The sequence below is a fragment of the Cervus elaphus genome, chromosome 15, assembly GCF_910594005.1.
Source record: "Cervus elaphus chromosome 15, mCerEla1.1, whole genome shotgun sequence".
NCBI lineage: Eukaryota > Metazoa > Chordata > Mammalia > Artiodactyla > Cervidae > Cervus > Cervus elaphus.
Genome location: NC_057829.1, coordinates 88,750,160 through 88,774,063, shown reverse-complemented (window position 1 = coordinate 88,774,063; position 23,904 = coordinate 88,750,160). Strand labels below are relative to the sequence as shown.

Here is a 23,904-nt window from a genome sequence, read left to right as displayed (position 1 = left end):
ACAGTGGGGCTCAGCGGTTGCTGACATGCACGTCCTTCAGAGGCATCTTCGAGTTTGATTACGAAAGCTCAGTGGGGAATGCTGCTGAGCCAGAATCAACCAGCAAAGAAATCAAAACTGTCCCCCTGGACAAAATGAAGGAGAATCCCAATGTTAAAAGGAAAAGAGGGACTTCCTTGGTGGTCCAGTGTTAGGACATGCCCATGCTTCCACTGCCGAGGGCACGAGTTCCAACCCTGGTCGGTGAACTAAGATCTCACATGTCGCTCAGGGAGGCCAAAGAAATGAATATAAAATAAATGGCTGTTGCATTAAAAAAAAAAAAAAAAAAAAAGGAAGGAAAAATTCCAGAAGAACAAGTTGAGATTGCTTACTTTTTTTTTTTTCAAAGAGAAGGAAAGGAAGACCTACCAGCAGTTCGCTGAGCTGTTCATAATCAAACATTTCGTTCTCATACTGTTCTGCCAGCTCCTTGCCCAGGGCGATGGCCTCCTCCCACATCTGCGAGGGAAGAGAGAGAAACAAGGGCAAGAGAAACGCAAACCTGAATCAGGAGCTCAGAGAGGGAAACAGCAACACCGCCATTCACGATGAAACAAGCTGGAAACACGCCTGCTTCACCTGAAGACGCTGGAAAAATACAGATCTTTTCTACAGGCTCATGGCCTTTGGCTTGGGCCACGGTTGACCAGACTGGTCAGCCACTGGCTCATCGATCACGCTGGCTGCTGTCCCCGGTCAGAGCAGCCAGCCGGCCAGTCCTGCCCCTCCGCAGGCCGGCCTCTGAAGCCCATCTGTCAGGGCAGCCGTGCAGCCCAGCAGGGAAACCACAGGGCAAAGTTGACAGCAGCGTTTCTGCAGAAACCAAGGACCAGATTTTGGTACTTTCCCAAATCATCCCACTTAAAAGAGCTATGTGTCTGTGGTCAGAAAGACAAGGATCTATTTCAACTCTGATTTAAGGCTTGCAAGAAGATCACGGCATCCGGTCCCATCACTTCATGGCAAATAGATGGGGAAACAATGGAAACAGTGAGAGAAGTTATTTTTTTGGGCTCCAAAATCACTGCAGATGGTGACTGCAGCCATGAAATTAAAAGACGCTTGCTCCTTGGAAGAAAAGCTATGGCAAACTTAGACAGCATATTAAAAAGCAGAGACATTACTTTGCCAACAAAGGTCCATCTAGTCAAAGCTATGGTTTTTCTGGTAGTCAGGTATGGATGTGAGAGTTGGACTATAAAGAAAACTGAGCGCAGAAGAATTGATGTTTTTGAACTGTGGTGTTGGAAAAGACTCTTGAGAGTCCCTTGGATTGCAAGGAGATCCAACCAGTCCATCCTAAAGGAAATCAGTCTTGAATATTCATTGGAAGGACTGATGTTGAAGCTGAAACTCTAATACTTTGGCCACCTGATGAGAAGAACTGACCCATTTGAAAAGACCCTGATGCTGGGAAAGATTGAAGGTGGGAGGAGAAGGGGACGACAGAGGATGAGATGGTTGGATGGCATCACCGACTTGATGGACATGAGTTTGAGTAAACTCCAGGAATTGGTGATAGACAGGGTAGCCTGGCGTGCTGCAGTCCATGGGGTTACAAAGAGTTGGACAAGACTGAGTGAGTGAACTGAACCAGGAGGATGTAAAACCTGCCATCATTTTGAAAGGGAGAATTTTGAATGGTAATAGTTTAAAAGTGGGTTTCCTAATCAGGTAACATTTATTAAAATGCTGATAAACTTTTGACACATGTAGACTAATTTATTGACACATGTGGTAGGCCTGAATTTCCCTTATTTGGGAAGGAAATAAAATACAGTGGTCTACCTGAGATCATGGAAAATTCGGAGGGACTGTCTCCTCTTGGAAGCCTTCCTGGATGCTACCCACCCTCCTCTGTACTATCACAAGAACCCAGGATTCCCCTCTTTCAAACCTTTGAGTATTAAAAGTGACAACTACGGACTTGGAATTAGCAAAGTGTCAGACCACCTCACATATTGGGTCCCCAGACATGAACTGCCCACTTCACTGGAAGTATCCCCATAAGTTAGTAGCACCAATCATGAGGGCAAGTGACTTCCAGCTTACTCTTTGCCCAGCAAGATGCCACCTGCATCGTCTCATTACAGTGTCACGTCAGGTGGGTGTTATTATTATACCTGTCTTGCAGATAAGGAAGCTGGGGGTCAGACAGGCAAGCTACCTGCCCAAGGGCAGACAGTGGGGTAGACTCATTGTTTTCCAAAGTTCCTGCTCTCGATGACCATCTTAGTTGGAGAGGCTGTAACAAAATCCCACAAAACAGACACTTCCCTCTCACAGTTCTGAAGGCTAGGAAGTCCAAGCTCAAGGTGCAGGCAGATTCGGGTCTTGGTGAGGGTTCTCCCGACTCGCAGACAGTTGCCTTCTCACTCTATGCTTGTATGGCCTTAAGCAAGATCTCCTTCCTCTCCTCAAAAGGGTACTAATCCCATCTTGGGGGTCCCACCCTCATTATGACCCAATCTAAACATAATGAACCCCCCAAAGCTCCACCTCCAAACACCATCACATGGGTATACCATCACATGGGTGGGGGGGGAGGGTCAAGGTTGTTCAATATATGACTTTTGCAGGAATGCAAGCATTCAGCCCATAACAATGACCTTCCGCCGGCCCTTCCAGCTGCCCTCCACCCCCTCCTCCTGGAATAGGTTTTCAAGGATGCTAAGCTAGTTCCTAACTCCAGGCTCTCACTTGGAACACGGGGAGCCGGTCTCACACCTGGCACACCCTTGGCACTGACTCCTCACCTGCCTGCCAGTCTTTGCCTTTTCTTAGCAGAACCACCCGGTTGAGGGCCTTACTTATTACTGAATCACCCAGTAGACTTAAAATACTCTTTACACAGCTGCTGCTTAAAGACACCATCTGCTATTTTTGATGAGAAAAAAGCTATTCCGAAATTGTATTTAATACTTTGAAAGACATCATAAAGATAAGCTCAGAGGAGAGAGAGACTTCAGAGATAGGGCCACCAGCTAGGAGAGAGAGGAAGTGGCTGAGATGCTTTTTGGAGGACCACCCGCTTCTCTTCCCAGGAACCCCCTCCTGGCTCCTCCATCCTGCTGAAGCGCTCACCCTCCAAATGTCTGCACCCTCTGAATGTCTCCAGCTGCTGCTCCAGCGAGCTCAGGTCCTTTGCCAGAGTCCCAGCCTCCATCTCTCCGAAGAGGGAGCTTCTCCACTTTTTATGTTTCTTTTAAGCTCCAGTGACCAATTCCTCCCTCAGTACATTTCCATTTCAAAGAAATCATTACCTCTAGTTGTAGTTCTTACTCACTGGCGTTTTCTGCAAGCGAACACACCACTCTCTTAGCTGCCTACAATCTTAGGGCTTCTAATTCACTGCTTAATCTGTTTCTAGACAGAGGAGCTGCTTTAGATACCTAGCAAAAGTAATTGTTTCCTTAAAGAGACACAAGTGGAAAAAGACAACGTTGCTCAGTCGTGTCCAGCTCTTTGCGACCCCATGGACTGTAGCCCGCCAGGCTCCTCTGTCCGTGGAATTTTCCAGGCAAGAGTACTGGAGTGGGTTGCCATTCCCTTCTCCAGGGGATCTTCCCAACCCAGGGATCAAACCCATGTTTCCTGCATTGCAGATGGAATTCTTTCCCATCTGAGCCACGCAGCACAGACACAAGTCTTGAGTAAATAGTTTATCCAACTCACTCAGGGGTTACATGGCTGTGCTCTTGGTCAGATTTTCTATAAGCACACATGCCTCTTCCCACCCCTGCATGTTTTAAAGTCTCCTGCATTAAGGAGATATGCTTCTACTTTTTCTTGGCTAGGGTTCTACGGAGCGTGGGTCACTCATATTTCCCATGTGAATACTTTGGAAAATATTTCCGTGCCAGAGAGAAAACAGATTCCATATAACAGAGATTTAGATTATCTTGGTAGAAGAGTCACTTTAACCTGTGTGATTGAACATCCTGCCCTGGCCCTGTTCTTAGTTGTGCCATAGGCCGAAGAGGGTCACCACGGCCGCAAATGAAAAAAGCACCCTATCAATGCTCAGCTTCGTGTTCTGATTTGAAGTCCGGAATCCATTTCATAGCATCCTCGGTCTTGCAACGTGGAGCACACCCTCCCCACTCCCCGTTTTCATCAGATGATCTTCGGCTACATTCTCTTGAGACAATCACCTTTTATTTGGGAACCTCTGCAAGTTTCATGAACAGAAAATCCTTTTTCCCTCTGATGAAACTTCTTCATTAGAAGCAGCCACAGAGAGTGTATCAGCAATTGCTTTCTTAGACAAAACTGTGAGGTTGATGAGTGACCAGCTGGGCAGGAGGCAAAACTGATCTCACTGGGTCAGGGAATAAGGCGAGAGGGCAGCCTGGACAACAGCCCCTCAAGAAAAATACAGCCCGGCCACAACCCACCAGGATACTGATGGGGAGCTCGGAGTGGAATCACTAACCAGCTGTAAGCCAATCACCAGTCAAGATGTTTCGTGGGATGCTTGAATTTCAGTCACTCCAAAACTTTTCTGGTTTTCTGGGTGGTTGTTGGGAAACGAGTCATGTTCTATCACCTTCTAAATTTCCAGGGTCCTGCACAGGTCTCTGACATGTAAATGGATGTAGATTCAATGCTGTGGAAGATTCCAGAGAACTGGTTTAGGGCCATCAGCAGCGAGGGGGCCGGGGTGGCCCAGAAGTAGCCTTCCGTCCCGGCAAGCGAGGGCTTCACTGCACGAGTGATGAGAGTGAGCATCTCTTCCCAGTCCCCCGAAGATGAGGGGCTGGAGTCCTTGGGAAAGATGTGTCTCCATGGCGACTCCGAGGGGTGTGGTCCAGCTGGGAGAGGATCCAGCAAGTCCTCTCCTCTACAGAATGGACACTCCGTGTGGGCACCTCCTGTCTCTCTCAGCCTCTCCTTCTCTCCCTGAGCCAAGCCCCACCCTGGGTCTTCCTGCTGTTCTACCTTGGTTTCCCCTGACCTGAGCAAAGGCTGGACCCTTTCTGAAGATATTTCTGAGGTCCAGCATCACCACTCCCACCCCTGCAATGAGCCTTCTCACTGTGGTCTGCTCCAAAGCTGCCTGGTTTCACCTAATGATGCCACCCTCTCTGAGAGCACACACATCACTGCACCAGCCGCTTGAGAAAGGTGGTTGGATGGGCTGCCTGCCCTCCAGAAGGACAGGAAACACAGCGGGATCTGGGACTTGGGCCAGACTTAAGAAGCCTTGATGGGAGGCTTCTCACACTGACTTGAAGATGAATCCTGCCTTCTGGGGCTGTCAGATGCTCAGGAATTATTGCCCCTCGAAAGCATGCTCCTCTTTACCCCACAGCAATTCTTTATTAGTCTAAATGGAAAATGATCTGCTCAGTTTTAATGCCCCTGGGAGGAAAATAGGAAACAAATAATTTTTTTTTAAAAAACAGAGATTTTTTGCCTTTTTCTTTAATAAATGACCTTTGCAGTTCTGCAAGCCCTTAGAAAGCCTAACCCAGGCATTGAAAGAGACAGCTGCTTTTCGCTTGATGGTTTGACCAGAAGGAGAATGGACCCCCTCTGCCACTCACCCCTCACTCTGCAGTAATTACTGGGCACCTGCGATGGGGGTGGGTTCAGAGGGCATAAGGAGGGGTACACACCGTTCTTGGAGGAGGATTTGAGGAAGGAAAGAAACAGGCAGTAGCTGGAGAGGGGAGTTAGAATGAGAGATAACTTTTTTAAAAGATGGGAGAAATAATAGCATGGTTGTAGGCGAGGATGTGGGCTTCCCAGGTGGTGCTAGTGGTAAAGAACCTGCCTGCCAATGCAGGAGACTTGGGTTCAATCTCTGGGTCAGGAAGATCCCCTGGAGGAGGGCATGGCAAACCACTCTAGTATTCTTGCCTGGAGAATCTCATGGACGGGGACTCTGGTGGACTACAGTCCATGGGGTTGCAAAGAGTCAGACACAACTGAAGCATCTTAGCAGGCCAGTATGTATTAGCCAGTAGAGAGGAAAATAGTGTGGCCAGTGGGAAGAAGAGAGATGGGCCAGAGTGATGTTCTGGATGGGCCTGGGGCCTGGGGGTGGGAGCAACCTTGGACGGGAGCACGGACAGCTGTCCTTGAACCAGAGGGACCGATACAGACCCACGGCCGAGACTGCGACTGGCCGAGTGGAGGCCAGAGATGTCCCACACAGCCTGGGGACTGCCAGCTAGAAAGTCAATGACTTTGACCAAGAATTCCCACATGAAGGAGAGAAGCCGAAACACTCAAGAGCTGCCGGAGCCGCCTGGAAGGGAGTCAGACGTGGCTGGGCTGACTGGAAGCCACTCCCTGTCGGCCCTGCAGCCACGGGAGGCTCGTGCTCCGGCCTCTGGGCCGTGCTGGGTCCTGGCTCCTCCAGGCATGCACACGTCTGACACTGCCCCCATATGAGACTGTGCAATCAGCTGACTTCAAGCCTCTGGAGCTGTCCCCTGCCTCTCCTAGTCCCCACTGCCCCCACATCCCGGGCCTGGACCCCTGCCCCAGCCCCCCACCCACAGGGCTTCTGCCACCGTGAGCCCAAATCACTCCCTGAAAGGGGGACAGTAAAGGCAACCTCGCTTACGTTCATAAAATCTCACTGGCTCCGTGGGTCAGTAGCCTCAGTCATGTCTGACTCTCTGTGACCCCATGGACTGTAGCCCGCCAGGCTCCTCTGTCCGTGGGATTCTCCAGGCAAGAAAACTGGAGTGGGTTGCCATGCCCTCCTCCAGTGGATCTTCCCAGCCCAGGGATCAAACCCGTGTCTTTCACATCTCCTGCATTGGCGGGCAGGTTCTTTACCTCTGGCGCCACCTGGGAAGCCCCATTTGTGACTATGGAGAAAGTCAAATCTAGGAGATATGCAAGGCCATGGACAGACTCGCTCCCAAGTTCTCTGCATCTGTGTCTCCCAGGACCCCCTCCTCACCACCTTGATAGATAGACTGTCTTCAGAAGCCCTGGCCTTGATCAATAGGGTTCCCACTTTTTGGAATCCCTGCCCCTCCCCCACTCTTCAGGATCCCAGGCCCTCCCCGCTATCATCCTGCAAGCTTCCTCTCTTTCTTCAAGACCTAATTTGTGATGCACACTAAGTAGCTCCAGATGTGTCCAACAGAGCTCGCCAGGCTCCTCTGTCCATGGGATTCTCCAGGCAAGAATACTGGAGTGGGTTGTGATACCCTCCTCCAGGAGGTCTTCCCAACCCAGGGATCACTCCTGTGTCTCCTGTGACTCCTGTACTGCAGGTGGATCATTTACCACTGGGCCACCAGGGAAGCCCAAGACACAGTTTACAAGTCAGCTTCTGATGAAGTCTGCCCTTTCTCAGGAGGGGGAATCGTTCCCGTACCTGTTAGGCTGGTAGACTCTGAACCCACCAGTGAGACACTCAGAGGGCGGGTTTTGCTATTTGTCTGCTCATCCATTAGCCCTGGTGCTAGACTTCTCAGCTCAAGGCAGGCCTTTGGCCTCCCCCATCCCCTGTAATTCATGCAGACAGGAGACTGGGTTGTGGAAACACATGTGAGGGGTCTTGCAGTGTGGGGAGATGGGGGGAGCAGGGTTGATACCAACTCCAAACCTCGATTTTATCTGCTCTGACCACAAACGGTTCTTTTCTGGGATCCCAGTCATAATTAACACACGATCTCTATGCTCACTCCAGCCAAATTCTTGCTAATTGAACAGATTCTGGCAAGTATCAGGATTTTCAAAAATTCTGGAAATGCTGAGACTATACCAAGAAAGAGGGTGATGGGATGCTCGTACCTGTATCTCCTCTGACTGACAACTGTGCTTTTAAAAAGGAAACTCAGGGGATGAGAAAATGTCAGCCCCAATACTCAGAAAAGCAATCCAGCCATTTCACTAAAAGTGGAAACTTGCTCCCAAACCCCTATTTTTAGTTCACGGGATGATGTAGGACGCCTCCTTGTTTTTTTGACTTGGGCACAAGGCAAAGTGCAAACTTCGTCAAGGCGAGGTTATTTTAAGGGAAGAGAAGACAGAACTCCAGTCGAAAATAGTCCCAGAGCTTCAGACACCACGTGGGCCGTGAGCCATGGGCCCCCTTTGCCAGTGCCAGGCTGGTTCCTGGTTTCTGAGGCGGTGAACATCAGGTTCACCGCCTCCCTCACTCCGACTCCCTTTCCCTGAGAGCAGGGCTTCTATTTTCAATGCGCCCTCCATAGAGAAGCCTGGTAATTTTCAGTGAAGCACTCGGGTTAAGAGCTTTATTGAAAATTACTAGGCCTCAACCAAACACAATGAGACAGACAGCTCGGAGCATCTTCGGAACAGAGCGCTCACTGCCATGATAAGACCTGACGGCGGGCTTTCCGGAGGTGCTCCAGCGGGTGGTAAAACGAGAACAGAAAAGGAGTGAGGGCTAATTATTAGCCAGGGAAGGAATAAGAATGAAACGGAAAACAGATGGAAATGACATTTTTTTTTTTTTTTTTTTTTGAGAGAAAGAAAAAGATGAAAAGACCAAGAGCTGGGCCGAAAGACATTCAAAACTTCTAAACGGTGGAAAAGCAAAAATAAAAGAGTGATTTTTGTGCAGAAGAAATACAGAAAGATAACAGGGCCTAATTCAAAAGCTGGAGTGTCCAGTATAATGGAGCAGAAAATCCATTCAGCAGTTGCCGCTTTCTGAGCACAGAGGTGGAGAGACTTTGAATATAATCCGACCCCAGTCCCATGCTGGTGCCCTGGGCTGTCCCCGCAGACGCTGGTGTCCAAGGTCTGAGAGACGCGAAGAACACGGGCTCCTTTAAGGGCCTGTGAGCACAGTTTCCAGGACACAAATCTGCACTGGATTCTGTAAGAACATACTTCCCCCAGGAAGCTGCACACATTTAAAACACTGAAAATGAGCTCTAGGATGAGTAAGGTTCCCACCTATTAAGGATAGAGTGAAGGTTTCCTTAACCACCTAAGGGGACAGCCTGTATCAGTGGAGCTATACCTGAGTCACAGCTTTGCCAGGTTCAGATACCATTTATTTTATAATCGGGCGGTCTCCAGCCATCGCTGGTCTTCAAGTTCAACGGTAGTATGAAGGCCTCTTACCTCGATTGTTTTTGTGCAGTTGCTAAGGCATGTCTAATTCTTTGCAACCCCATGGACTGTACCCCGCCAGGCTCCTCTGTCCATGGGATTTTCCAGGCAGGAATGCTGGAGTGGGTTGCCATTTCCTCCTCCAGGGGATCTTCCTGACCCAGGGATCGAACCTACGTCTCCTGAATTGGCAGGTGGATTCTTTAACCACTGAGCTGAATATATGGTTTTAAACCAGAATTGCAATTTTTTCCCCTAATATAAAACAGGTGTAAAATCAAACCAAAGAAAATTCTTGTGATTTCAATACAATTCAGGATAGAATTCAAATGTGGGTCTTGAATCAGAGTCTATTTCTTTTAGATTTATTTCAGTTTTTCAAATATTCATTTGGGGTAAGGAATATACCCCAACAGGCACATAACAATGACGCCACCAAATAAATGACCTAATCAAAAAATGGGCCAAAGAACTAAACAGACATTTCTCCAAAGAAGACATACAGATGGCTAACAAACACATGAAAAGATGCTCAACATCACTCATTATCAGAGAAATGCAAGTCAAAACCACAATGAGGTACCATTACACGCCAGTCAGGATGGCTGCTATCCAAAAGTCTACAAGCAATAAATGCTGGAGAGGGTGTGGAGAAAAGGGAACCCTCTTACACTGTTGGTGGGAATGCAAACTAGTACAGCCGCTATGGAGAACAGTGTGGAGATTCCTTAAAAAACTGGAAATAGAACTGCCATATGACCCAGCAATCCCACTTCTGGGCATACACACTGAGGAAACCAGATCTGAAAGAGACACGTGCATCCCAATGTTCATTGCAGCACTGTTTATAATAGCCAGGACATGGAAGCAACCTAGATGCCCATCAGCAGATGAATGGATAAGGAAGCTATGGTACATATACACCATGGAATATTACTCAGCCGTTAAAAAGAATTCATGTGAATCAGTTCTAATGAGATGGATGAAACTGGAGCCCATTATACAGAGTGAAGTAATCCAGAAAGATGAAGACCAATACAGTATACTAACACATATATATGGAATTTAGGAAGATGGTAATGATAACCCTATATGCAAAACAGAAAAAGAGAGACAGATGTACAGAACAGACTTTTGGACTCTGTGGGAGAAGGCGAGGGTGGGATGTTTCAAGAGAACAGCATTGAAACAAGTATACTATCAAGGGTGAAACAGATCACAGCCCAGGTTGGATGCATGAGACAAGTGCTCGGGCCTGGTGCACTGGGAAGACCCAGAGGGATCGGGTGGAGAGGGAGGTGGAAGGGGGGATTGGGATGGGGAATACATGTAAATCCATGGCTGATTCATGTCAATGTATGACAAAAACCACTACAATATTGTAAAGTAATTAGCCTCCAACTAATAAAAATAAATGAAAAAAAAAAAAGAAAAAGATTGAAGAAAATGCTGGAGTTTTGATAATAAAAGGACAATCTAGCTTGCAGCTTTAAAATGATTAAACAATGAACACATTAAAATGTAAAAAAAAAACAAAAAACAAAAAACAATGACGCCGCCAGTGAGGACCCCAAATGGAGGGGCAGGCAAGCATCAATTTCCCAAGTGTGTGGATGAATGCACTAGCAGAAACTGTCTTCAACAGTAGCAAAGTCTGGCTCAGAGCAGCACCATCCAACGGAACATCGGCCAAGACACGCATGCAACTTTACATTTTCTAGTAGCCACATTTTAAAAAGCAGCCTTCATTTTGGTAATATCCCCTGTATCTGGAATATTGTCATTTCAACACGTAATCAAAAACACAAAATTCGTGAGATATTTGACAGGCTGCCATAACAAAGTACTCAGGTGGTGTGTATGGTAAAGAACCCGCCTACCAATACAGGAGATATAAGAGATGTGGATTCGATCCCTGGGTCGGAAAGATCCCTTGCAGGAGGGGATGGCAACCCACTCCAGTATTCTTGCCTGGAAAATTCCATGGACGGAGCCTGGTAGGTTACAGTCTATAGGTTTGCGACAAAGAGTAGGACACGACTTACCACACACTCATACACACACACACATCAAAGATCGGGTGCCTTAAACACATTTATTTCCTTACTATTCTGGAGCCTAGAAACCGAAATCAAGTTGTCAGAAGGATGGTTTCCTCTGAGGCCTCTCTCCTCGGCTTGTAAGGCAAATCCTCAGCTGTGTCCTCAGAGTCCTTGCGTGGTGTGTCTCTGTCCAGATTCCTTCTTCTAGAAGGAGACTGGCCACCTGGATCAGAACCCATCTCCAACACAGTCATATTCGGAGGTAGTAAGGGCTGGGCTCCCACACATGAATTTCCAGGGGACACAGTTCAGCTCCTAACAGCATCCTTTTCTCAAGCTGAGCCTTAGAATCCAGGGCATGTCGTACACTGACCATACTTCTCATCGGACGAGCCATATTTCAAGTGCTGATGGTGGCTTGGGGCCCGTGACTCTCATAGCTGACACCTCAGATCAGAGTTCCCCATCGTAAGAGAGCTGGCTCCCTAGGGCACCCCTGCCATGAGGGTCCCTTCCTTCCAGTTTCTCTGGGTTGAATCACTTGCCACCCATCACCCATTTTGAGATATTCCCCCCCCACCCAAGAATCGGCAGATAAAATGGATAAGGAAGATGTGGTATATAAACTCAATGGAATTGTGCTCAGCCATAAAAAAGAATGAAATAATGCCCTCTGCAGCAACATGGATGGTCCCAGAGATGATCATACTAAGTAAAGTCAGATAAAGACAAATGTCATATGATATCACTTATATGTGGAATCTGAAATATGTTACAAATGAACTTCTTTACACAACAGAAACAGACTCACAGACATGGAAAACAAACTTATGTTTACCAAAGGGGACAGAGGGCGTTGAGAAGAGGTAAATTAGGAGTTTGGGATTGACATACACACACTATTATATATCATATAGATAACCAACAAAGACCTACTATATAGCACAGGAAGCTCTACGAAGTATTTTGCAATAGCCTAAAATGTAGATGGTTGGAAGGCATCACCGACTCAATGGACATGGGTTTGGGTGAACTCCTGGAGTTGGTGATGGACAGGGAGGCCTGGCGTGCTGCGGTTCATGGGGTCGCAAAGAGGCAGACACAACTGAGCGACTGAACTGAACTGAAAATGTAAAAGAATCTAAAAAAGAATGTGTGTGTGTGTGTGTGTGACTGAATCGCTTTGCTATACAACTGAAACTAATTCAACATTGCAAATTATCTGTATTTCAACAAAAATCTTAAACAAAAAAAAACAAAAGAATTTCAGTTTGGATGTGCAGAGCAGAAACGTGGCATTCAGTCCTTCCCGATGTTAAGTTCTTCATCTGTAGCAATGACCTCAGCCACTGTCTTATTCCAGAAAAGTCACGAAGGATGTTATTTCTCAAATCACCACATATACCCACACCTGGCAGGTATAATAAGACCATATCTTGCTCTTATTTCTTAAATGAATGTGTCTGGCACGAAATGCTGAACTTTATCTTCTGCTGTGACCTTCCGTTGCCCAGACTTCTCGCCTGCCAGGATTTCAGGCATCGTGGCCACCCATTCTCTGGTGCTCCTTCTTCTGCACCACCTGGCCGGGACATGTCCATCCCAATCCCTTCCTAACCCAAGAAAGAAATTCCATTACAGAGGAACTGGGATCAAGGCCCAGTGCCAAGTTCTGGAGATTGCTCTGTTTTTACATGTCCAGTGGCGTGAAGCAGGCAACTGAGGGATTAGAGTGAATGCTGCCTTTTCTAGAACATACACATACTTAGGTAATTTCCATGTGCCTGAGAGCCCTTGGTTAGAAGCCCAGCTTATCTGCCTGACTAAATGTCCTGGTAGTCCACCCGCTCTACCTGCTACAGGTAGGTGCTGCGAGATGGCCCCCCCTCTGGGCACTCCCCCACCCACCGAGGCTCACGGTGGCTGCCTGATCCGCTTTAGTCAATGGCATGAGTACTAGGGCTTCCCTGCTGGCCCAGGGGCTAAGACTCTGTGCTCCCAAGGCAGGGGGCCCAGCTTGGATCTCTGTTCAGGGGACGAGATCCCTCCCGGTGCAACTATGTTCATAAGCTGCAACTGGAGATCCCACGTGCTGCACCTAAGACCCGGCACAGCCAAATAAAAACACACACACACCCACACAAGAGCACAGTGCACGGGTCTTTTCTGAGCTACGCGTGCAGGGGCCAGGCAGGGCCTCATTGCTCCTTTGAGGCTGCGCTCACCTGGGTCCCCAGAAGCGAGGACAGACAGGAAGCAGAAGTGAACCACCTGGCTTGTGTAGCATCACTGAGACATCAAGAGGTTGAGACCCCAGCTGATTCCAGCCCATCCCAACTGGGATGGATGATTACTACTTCCTCCTGTTCTTTTGTTCCCAGGAAACTGAATGCTTGTTGATGCTAAAATGACTTTATTTTTTTGCTTCGGAGCTCATCACCCAGGTACTTCAAATTTTGTTTGATGAAATCTTCTCCCTCACCTGCACTCACCCTCATATCAGCTTCACATGGATGAGTAAACTGTTTTTTTTTTTTTTTTAAATACTCTCCTGGAGAAGTTATGAGTATTCAAACACGACTTTTCAATTTTTTTGCCAACACAACCCTAACAGCTGCTGTGAAGACAATTCTCCTAAACTTTGATGAACAAGTTGAATCAAGTTAATCTTCCTGACTCCAGGTAAGCCAAATACTCACTTTACCAGAACCATCCTTCTGTCTCCTCCAACACACAGGAGCGTGTAAGGACATTCCTTCAGCCCTCTTTTGGCAGAGAATGCTTTATCACTTGAACTGGCTTTTTCCAAAACCAGGATTTCTCAACCTGGGCACTACGGACATTCTGGGCTGGATGATCCTGCACCCGGGGAGCTGCCTGCCTTCCAGGGTGTTGAGCAGTGTCCCTGACCTTGACCCACGTGATGTCAGTCTCATCCACTCCCCCAGGTGTGTCAACCTGGAAGGTCTCCTGAGGGTCGAGGTCCAGAGCCACTGCTCTCAACTGAACGTGTTCAATTTCTCCCTCCACATGAAGCTGGGCTGTGCTGTGCTCAGCCGCTCAGCCGTGTCAAAGTTTTTCTGACCCACGGATTGTAGCCCACCCTTTCCCTTTTGATAGCCCACAAGTCTGCTTCTATGGTTGTGGGTCTATTATATTATTCTATTGATATTGTTATTAACAATAATGTTAAGCGTCATATTCAGCTGGAAGTACAGTGGTACCTTCCTTCCTGAGTTGCCATGGAGACTCATAACGCCCGGGCAGCATCCAGCACACTGCTTGGCACGGGGTAACTGCTTTGCTGGGCTGGGCTGGGCTGAGTCCATCAGTTGTGTCCGACTCTTTGCAGCCCTATGGACTGTAGCCCACCAGGCTCCTCTGTCCATGGGGATTGTCCAGGCAAGAATAATGGAGCGGGTTGCCATGCTCTCCTCCAGAGGATCTTTCTGACCCAGGAATTCAACCAGGGTCTCCTGCATTGCAGGCAGATTCTTTACCAGCTGAGCTACCAGGGAAGCCCCCATAAAAGGTGACGTTGGCTTAAAAAAAAAAAGCAAACTCACTTGGTTCCTCAATGTATTATTTACTGAAGGCCAACTGTCTTACTGTCCATGACCATCCCGCATCTGCCAGAAATGATCCTTAAATGCTGAGTATTCACTCATTTGTTCGTTCATTCATTCTCTCATTGATTTCTTTGTCCATCTAACAAATGCCCCCTGCATTATGTGCCCAGCTTGGTCTCAGAGTTAGATCAATGCGCAGGATTAATATGTGTGGTCTCTGTCTTCATAGTGCTCACAGTCTATTGGGAGGCTTGCTAAAGAAATACGTGTGCAAATTATTGATGTTCAGCTGCTAGCTCCTGTCAAGACTCTTTATGACCCCACGGACTGTAGCATGCCAGGCTTCCCTGTAATTCATTGTCTCCCGTAGTTTGCTCAGACTTGTATCCACTAAGTCAGTGATGCCATCCAACCATCTCATCCTCTGTCACCCCCTTCTCCCACCTTCAATCTTTCCTAGCATCAGAGTCTTTTCCAATGAGTTGCCTCTTCACATCAGGTGGCCAAAGTATCGGAGCTTCAGTTTCAGCCACAGTCTTTCTAATGAATATTCAGGGTTGATTTCCCTTAGGATGGACTGGTACCCAACCTATTATTGCAAACTGTGGTGAATGCTGCACAGGAAAAGAAGGGGGCATTATGGGCGTTGGAGCAGAGGTGACAATAAGCCTAGCAGCAGAGGCCTGCTGGGCAGAGGCAGGAAAGGCCGCAGCGGACGAGGCCTCAGAAGCGGTGGTGTGGGCAGAAGATGAAGAGTGGGGGAAGGAGATGTGATCGGAGATGTCAGTGCTCTCAGAGGATGTGAGAGCCCCGAGTGAGCGTCAGCAAAGTCGCACAGCCAGGCTTTCTGGGCCTCTCCAGGGTCTCACCTCCTGTTCTGCCCATTCCATAGCACCTGATCACCCCTCTCTAGGACACTGTAAGCCAGAAAGCCACTGGGGAAATGAACGGGTCAACTTTTTTTAGCAGTTTGTTGAAAAACCAAATTCCTCTGGTTAAGCTAATACAATTTTAATAATTGGCTTTAACTGTGAAACCATCTCATTTCTACAAAGACATATATTCTGCTCCTCTATGGGACCAAGTATAATTCACCGACCATTTCCAAGTGGCCTCTGGTCAATCCCCATGCTATTCTGAATATTTTGATTTCCATCCCATATCAAAGACAGAGGGGAACAAGTAAAACACATGTGATTGTTTTAAAAGGGTTTGGTTTATGTTATGGGTTTTGGTTTTTATTTGGTTTATGTTAGGGTTTGGTTATGACAGCCACAGAAAGAGCAGCCGTCATCCTTCCCTGATACAGGTGCTGCCGGGGGGTAGAACTGTGTCCCCTCAAAGGACATGCTGAGTCTCACCCACTGGGATCTGTGAACCTGACCTTACATGGAAACAGGGCCTCTGGATGTAATCAAATTAAGATGCAGTCATACTGGATCGCTTGGGTCTTAGATCCAAACCAATGTTCTTAGAAGAACACAGAGACACACACAGGGAAAACCCTCCCTGTGAATGAGGAGCCAGCAATTGAGTGATACATGCACAAACCAAGGACTGCCAGCATCACCAGAAACCAAGGGCTAGGCAGGAGCAGAGTCACCCTCACACACCTCACCAGAGCCTCCAGAACAGCGAGAGAACAGAGTCCTGACGTTTAAAGGTGCCCAGAGGGCAAGGCTATGTTACTGCAGTCCTAAGAAATGAATACAAGTGCCTTCATGGGATTCCCTGTTCACTTGTCTCAAAGCGTTTAAAAAAAAAAAAGCAGGCATCTAGGGTGAGTTAAAGGGGTTTCCCCGGTGGCTCAGCTGGTAAAGAATCTGCCCGCAGTGCAGGAGACCTGGGTTGGGAAGATCCTCTGGAGAAGGAAACGGCAACCCATCTGTATTGTTGCCTGGGAAATTCCACGGATGGAGGAGCCTGGTGGGCTACAGTCCATGGGGCCACAGAGTCGGACACGACTGAGCCACTAAGATGAGTTAAGAGTCCTGATGAAGGTCCAGAATGAACTTAGAAGTCAGTATGGGGAAGGTTTTATACCCTGAGGAAACCAAAATTGAAAAAAGACACATGTACCCCATTGTTCACTGCAGCACTATTTACAACAGCTAGAACATGGACGCAACCTGGGTGTCCATTGACAGATGAATGGATAAAGAAGCTGTGGTACATATACACAATGGAAAATGACTCGGCCACAAAAAGGAACACACTTGAGTCAGTTCTGATGAGGTGGATGAACCTAGAAGCTATTATACAGAGTGAAGTGAGTCAGAAAGAGGAAGATAAAAATCGTATTCTAATGCACATATATGGAATCTAGAAAAATGGTACTGAAGTTATTTACAGGCAGCAGTGGAGAAACAGACATGGAGAATAGACTTATGGACACGGGGAGAACATGGGGAGAGGGGAAGAGAGGGTGAGATGTATGAGAGAGTAATGTGGAAACTGACATTACCATATGTAAAATAGATAGCCAAGGGGAATCTGCTGTCTGGCTCAGGAAACTCAGTCAGGGGCTCTGTATCAATCGAGAGGGGTGGGATGGGGCGGGAGATGGGAGGGAGGTTCTAAAGGGAGGGGATGTATGTATACCTATGGCTGATTCATGTTGAGGTCTGACAGAAAATGACAAAATTCTGTAAAGCAATTATCATTCAATAAAAATTAAAAAAAAAAACCAACTTCTGAACTGAAGGAACCTCCCACTCCCAGCCTTTTTTTTCCCCCTTAAAGTGTCTGCTAATTAATTAATTAATTTCTTGGCTGCAGCACATGGGATCTTAGTTCCCCAACCAGGACTTGAACCTACAGTCCCTGCACTGAAAGTGCCAGGAAGACCTAAGGAGACCCCCACCTTTTTAAAATAGTTACTAGTCATCTGAATCACATGAACTACCGTGATGAGCTCTATTGCTGGCTGATTAAAATGATGGCAGGTTTCCTTTTAGTAGAGGTCAACAGTTAAATAATTTTGTTTGAGCTGATTAACGGAGAAGCCATCAACAAGAGCAGCGTTGGTCTTGCCATGGGGTTAATGTTTCAGTGATGACAGAAAAACTCAACCTGTCAAAGGAATGCATCAGCTCTAACACAGCCAGCGCGCGTGTGCTCACACGCACGGTGCTCACAGCCAGTCGTGTCCGACTCTTTGTGACCCTGTGTATCATTAGCCCACCAGGCTCCCCTGTCCATGGGATTCTCCAGGCAAGAATGCAGAAGTGAGTTGCCACGTGCCCTGGGTTCTTTACCCAGTAGCGCCACCTGGGAAGCCCAAATTTCCCCAAATCAGCCTCCTCTGCAAGGACTATAAAAATCCTTATGCGCAGTCGTGACTTTCAGCAGAGCATCTACAAAAGGGTGATTAATTTTTTTTTTTTGGTAGGATTTCTACTTAGAAGCACCAGCTGGAAGGCCATGCATAAAGCCTTCAGATATACAATCTGCAACAAATTTCTGGTTCCACAAACACCATGTGTGAAAAAAAATGTGTTTACAACATGGCAGGAAGGTGCACACAAAGAAAGAAAACAACAGAAAAACTGCATTTTTTTTTTTTTACCTTGCCTTTGTCGAAGTAGTGGATGATCTCCTGGTAGAGCCGCTCCTTCAGCTGCCCCTGGGTGGTCGCCTGGTACCCATCCCGCTGGGTGAGGTGGGCCGCGCACACGTCCTCCGACCACTGAGGCAAAAGCAAACGTGAGTGGTGGCTGGGGTGGGGGGCCCGGCCCCTGTGACCTTTCCCTCCCCTGGGCTCAGAAAGCACAGGAAGCCCTGAATTCAGGGCAGCGTTCCAGCCGTGATTCTGGGGACCGCTGGAGCTGCTGTCACCAGGCTTTCAGGCCTGGAGTTGCGGACAGAACCCCTGTGCAGAGGCTTCAAGATGAGAAAACCCACGAGGAAGGCAAAGCTGGTCGAGATTCACACAGAAGAGAGACCCAGCAGGTTCTGGAACGGTCAGCTTGCCGATGAAACCTGGGAACCTTCCAGGTGAATGAGGCACCGGGTGATTTGCGGCTGCCTCCAGTGGGGCTTCCCCAGGCGATGGCCCGGCGCCTGTGCTGCCGAGTGTTCCAATCAACAGCAGGAGGCACGTGGATCCCACACGAATCAGGGCTCAGCTGGTGTTCGTAGATGTGACAGAGGACTTACTGTACCAAGGAGGGATGCACAGAGGTCTCAGTAAGGAGGGGAGACACCCCAGGTGAAGGCGAGATCATTTAACACTTAAACTCCTGAACTTATGCTCAACAAATCCATGGCACTGAATGTAAAGTTCAATAAACTTCAGTGTTTGGTGGGGACCTACTATGTGCAAGGCATGGGCTTGCCGGGTGGCTCAGCAGTAAAAACCCTCCTGCCAATGCAGGGGACACAAGTTTGATCCCTGGGTTGGAAAGATCCCCTGGAGGAGGAAATGGCAACCCTCTCCAGTATTCTTGCCTGGAACATCCCATGGACAGAGGAACCTGGTGGGATACAGTCCACGGGGTGGCAAAGAGTCAGACATGACTGAGCAACTAAACAACAATAATGTGCCAGGCACTACGTCAAGGATGAGTGTGATTACAGACCACAGCAGTGAAACACAATGGAAGTGCAAGTGCAAGTGCTGGTAGCTCAGTCATGTCCAACTCTGTGCGACCCCACGGACTGTAGCCCGCCAGGCTCCTCTGGCCACAGGATTCTCCAGGCCAGAACACTGGGGTGGGTTGCCTTTCCCTTCTCCAGGGGACCTTCCCGACCCGGGGATTGGACCTGTGTCTCCTGTGTCTCCTGCACTGCAGGCAGATTCTTCACCATCTGAGCCGCCAGGAGTACGTCTGCAGAAACCCTGTCATGGTCATCGTGGGCTTCCCTGATGGCTCAGCTGGTAAAGAACCCGCCTGCAATGCAGGAGACCCCAGTTTGATCCCTGGGTTGGGAAGATGCCCTGAAGAAGGGAAAGGCTACCCACTCCAGTATTCGGGCCTAGAGAATTCCAGGGACTGTGTAGTCCACGGGGCCACAAAGAGTCGGACACGACTGAGCGACTTTCACTTTCTAAGGGCAGGAGGCAGGACAAGAGGTCTGAGGAGGCTCCCTGGGGTAGAGAATTGGGGTGGGCTTGCTCATCGGTTCGACTCTGGAGGTGATGTCTGACCCAATCTTATGAGAAGACGGGGGGGTATTCTGCCAAGAAAGCAGCAGCTTGCAGGCTGCCTGGAGCGCAGTTGTGGGGCACCAGATCCAGGGTTGGTAAGGCCACATATGGAGCAATGGGACCAGCCATGGGGCCACCTTTCAGGGGGCACAACAAATGGACAGGAAGCACTGGGGCAGGGGGAAAGGCCCAAGGGACAGGCCTGCAAAAACGGTGAGGAGAGGCCTGGGGAACACGCAGGGCTCCCTAAGAGGCTGGCTTTCACAGCACACACTCCCCCCACCTTCCGGAAGCCAGAGGGGCTCTGGGCACCCCAGGAGCGCCCCAGGCTGGACCCCAGGGGTCCATGGGACAGGATGCATGGCACAGGGCCAGAAGGGCTCCCCAGGTCCCAGGTGTCAAGTAAGAATGAGAAAGCTTTAGACTACCACAAAGTTTTCCACCTTCAAACGAGACGTGTGTAGCCCAACCACAACCTGGAGTTACAAACTCGACTGATTGTGGCATTTTTACCACGTGGCCGGATTTCGACTTCTGAGGGGTAGAAGAAGTGCACAAGATTCTGAACTGTAACTACAATAAGATAACTAAGAAAGTTCAGAGGTCATATAACTTCCTTGGAGTTTAAAATCACCTAAAAAATTTTAAACACCAAAAGGAGTTATGGTTTATACCTTCCACTTAAACATTAAGATGAAATAACTTCATTGCTAAAGGCTAAAGGCTGATGTTTTTATTGCCTTTTTTTTTTTTTTTTAAATAGCCTTAACCAAAATAGAAGATCCTATTTGAGGATTTTTACTTCACGAACAAGACCATATCAGTCATGGTGAAGAATTTTCATAAAGACACAAGTAACGTTCTTTAGAGTGCTGATTAACCAGCATGAATTCACATTTACTGCAATATCAAAACATATTTAGGAAAAATTGCAAAATGTAATGATGTAAAAGATATGGAGAACGATTATGTGTATTTAACTGGAAAATTCAAAACCCCAGTGAAAAAGATAATGGAAATGGGCCGACTGATTTGGTTTGTGAAACATCCTTGTACCATTTGTGAAAAGCCCGACTATGCTCAATAAATGCAATTATTAAATAAATGATACTTTACACACACATATACAGCCACATACCACAGAAAAGTTTATGTACGATGAGAGACAGCAAGCGTGGCCCAGCAGCTTGTCAACCCCGTTTTAATTTCCCTGGTGTAAAAGAAATATTTCTGTAGTTTCAAAATGGCCTTGTTACTAAAATTTGGGTTTCTAACAAATGAAAGCCGTTAGAATTCGAAGTGGGACAGCTGGTGTGCAGTGACCCAGCTGGAATTCCTAGCTTCAGAAATGACGTTCCTTGGCAGAGTTTTATGTGGTGCAAAACCAAAGGGCTACCACGGACGACTAGAGAGGAGGTTCAGATTGAACTGAGTCTTTACTGTGCTTGGTTTGGAATGGACTCTCATTTTCAGGCAGCGGTAAATCTCCACACTCCAGCTCTTTTTTTATAGTGTCACGCAAGCTACTGGAGAGTTCAGGGCTGGGCCAGGGGCTGGGAGATTCTGGCTGGAGGTTCGCTGACTGACGTGGCCTCTGCCTTAGTCCTCTCATCGTTCAACAGACACTGCACATCTTTAGCATAATCTCACGCGGTTTTCTTTCATTCAGGCTTCTCTGGCGGCTCAGACGCTAAGAGGGGGAACTGGCTTGAGTTTAGACACAGGATTTCTTGAATAAGTAGTCTTTACATAGAGACACAACTTAATTCTAATTCTCATAGCTGTTCCTCTTTATCTAGTTCATAATTTTTCAATTTCTCATGAGGATATAATGGAAAAGATGATCTAGTGACTTGCTAAAGTTTTAAAATATAAAACTAGAAGTTGTAAAGAAATTTCCTCATTTATCCAACTACTCACCTGGAGAGCCTTCCACCCACACACCCATCCATCCACCCACTCGTCCAATCATCATTCATCCACACATCCATCCATCTCTCCATCCACAAAGCCATCCATTCATCCACCCACACATCCCTCCATCCACCCACACACCCATCCATCCACCCATACTTCCATCTTTCCATCCATCAATACAAACATCCACCCAGCTGTTTACTGTGAGTTCACTCTGTAAGACTAACTGGGCTGAAACTGGACATGGGAAAGAACATGAATATATTATGGCAACACACACACACCCCCCAAAGTCAACAGCCATCTACATAACCAAATGATCACTGAGAACTGAAAGCTGTCAACCCAGACTCAATCTCAGGAGCAACACCCCAAGCACTGATGGACCAACAGGAGATCTCCATGGACGCCCTCAGAACACAGGGGGAGAGAAGTCAAGATCTGGTCCCTACACCGTTCTCTAAGATTACGAGCAGTGGGCTCATCCTCTTAGCTGTTCTAACACAGAAATTCCTTCTTACTGATGTTGCTTTCCAGCATTACTGGGTCCGTTGATAGGAATAAAGAAACAGAGGGTCCCTAACTCACTGCAAGCTGACAAACTAATGATGGATGTTTAAGATGCTCGGTGATAACTTGTTCTGACATCTTGTTAAATTTGCATTCAGTGGAGTCAAATCTATAATCAAAGTACTTCCTAACTCTCTTTGTTAATGTCGCTGCATTGAGTCAATATCCATAAAATCTTAAGTTACAGGTTTACTAAAAATTTGTCATGGGAAAATCAAATATTAAATGATCTTATAATTTATAACAACAGGATCGTAAAAGGATACGGTAAATTTTACTACCTTCAGAAGCTTTGCATGGAGGAGCAGGGTATAGGCGGCTTCAGTATAGTTATCACATTCCTTGTGCAGGTCGCAGAGCTTGTACAAATACCTGAGATGATAAAACACAGGCATATTCTAAAAGCGTCACAAGATAATCTGTGTTGAGAACTGCAACAGCAAAATTCTACCTTCAACAGTAAATCATCTCTATACTTTTGTTTTTACAAAGTTCACAATACATAATGCCTTGGATGCTTCTGGTACACAAAGCATTAAGAAAAATCAACCAGAGTAGAAAACAATAGATACATTTTAAAAAATTTAAGTATTCTCTTTTCAAGACAAAACTGAAGATGGCCCAAGAAGGCACAATCGTGTTTCAAGCTTTCTCATTCTTTCTCATCTTTTCCAGACTTTTCTCCATATATTTGAAATGAGCTGACACAATGTTTCATTGTGATTTTTCACATGTCTTTTGAATCCGAATACACACACACAAAATCCATAAAAATACAAATCCATAAGAATAAAGAGCTCCAGTGATCACAGTGAATGTGATCAAAATAATTCTTCAGCCATAAAAAAAAATGGAGGCTTTTTAATACAAAGTAACCTACATTTGGATAAAAGAAACTGATTGCTTTCCCCAAAGTTTATTATATTCACACGTACTGCTTTTAAAGGAGAAAGTTAAAAAGTTTTAGAAATCAAAAGTTAGAAAATCATGACTTTGTTTATTCTTTATACAGATAAATAGACTAGAGACTTCAAAAAAAAAAAAAAAAAGAGAGAAAGAAAACCATGCTGAATGTAACTAATCCATCATTAAGCACTAATGCCATGTGGATCATGTAATTATTCTGGTCTTCTAAGTGGTAATCTTGCTAAAATTGACACGGCCACTAAAAGAGACCGATATGAAGAGGGTATCAATCATAGTCCAACATCCTAGAGAAAAAGGCAAGTGAAGCAGAAAAATCCAGCAGAAAATACAAAGCTTGAAAATTTGGTATCCAGGTAAGAAAAGACTGAAAAGGCATAATATTGTCTTATTTCTGATGAAGTTAAAACAAGACTTCTCATTTGATCATATGGCTTTCTGTGAAACACTAAAATCTGTAGTGGTGCCTTTTGCTATAAGGGTCAGTCAAGATGATCACAAAACCCTTTGCAATAATTCTTCTGAGCTGACTAAGTATGACCCCCTCCACCCCCAGATCTCCACATCTGCCTGGATACACTGCCCTAGGCTTGACAATACTTTCAGGATCTCCACCAAATTAAAACTCCAATTT

General features: G+C 46.9%; 1 protein-coding gene across 2 annotated transcripts in view; it reads right to left on the bottom strand.

Annotated features, from left to right (window-relative positions):
- DOCK1 (dedicator of cytokinesis 1) overlaps window positions 1-23,904 on the bottom strand; it is a 546,606-nt gene that overhangs the window by 47,267 nt on the left and 475,435 nt on the right. For both annotated transcript variants that reach the window (XM_043926662.1, XM_043926663.1), the window contains exons 37-39: window positions 22,628-22,718; window positions 18,279-18,398; window positions 412-501 (exon numbers count right to left, since the gene is read on the bottom strand). In XM_043926662.1, coding sequence (XP_043782597.1) covers window positions 412-501; window positions 18,279-18,398; window positions 22,628-22,718 — 301 coding nt within the window. The remainder of the gene's footprint in view (window positions 1-411; window positions 502-18,278; window positions 18,399-22,627; window positions 22,719-23,904) is intronic.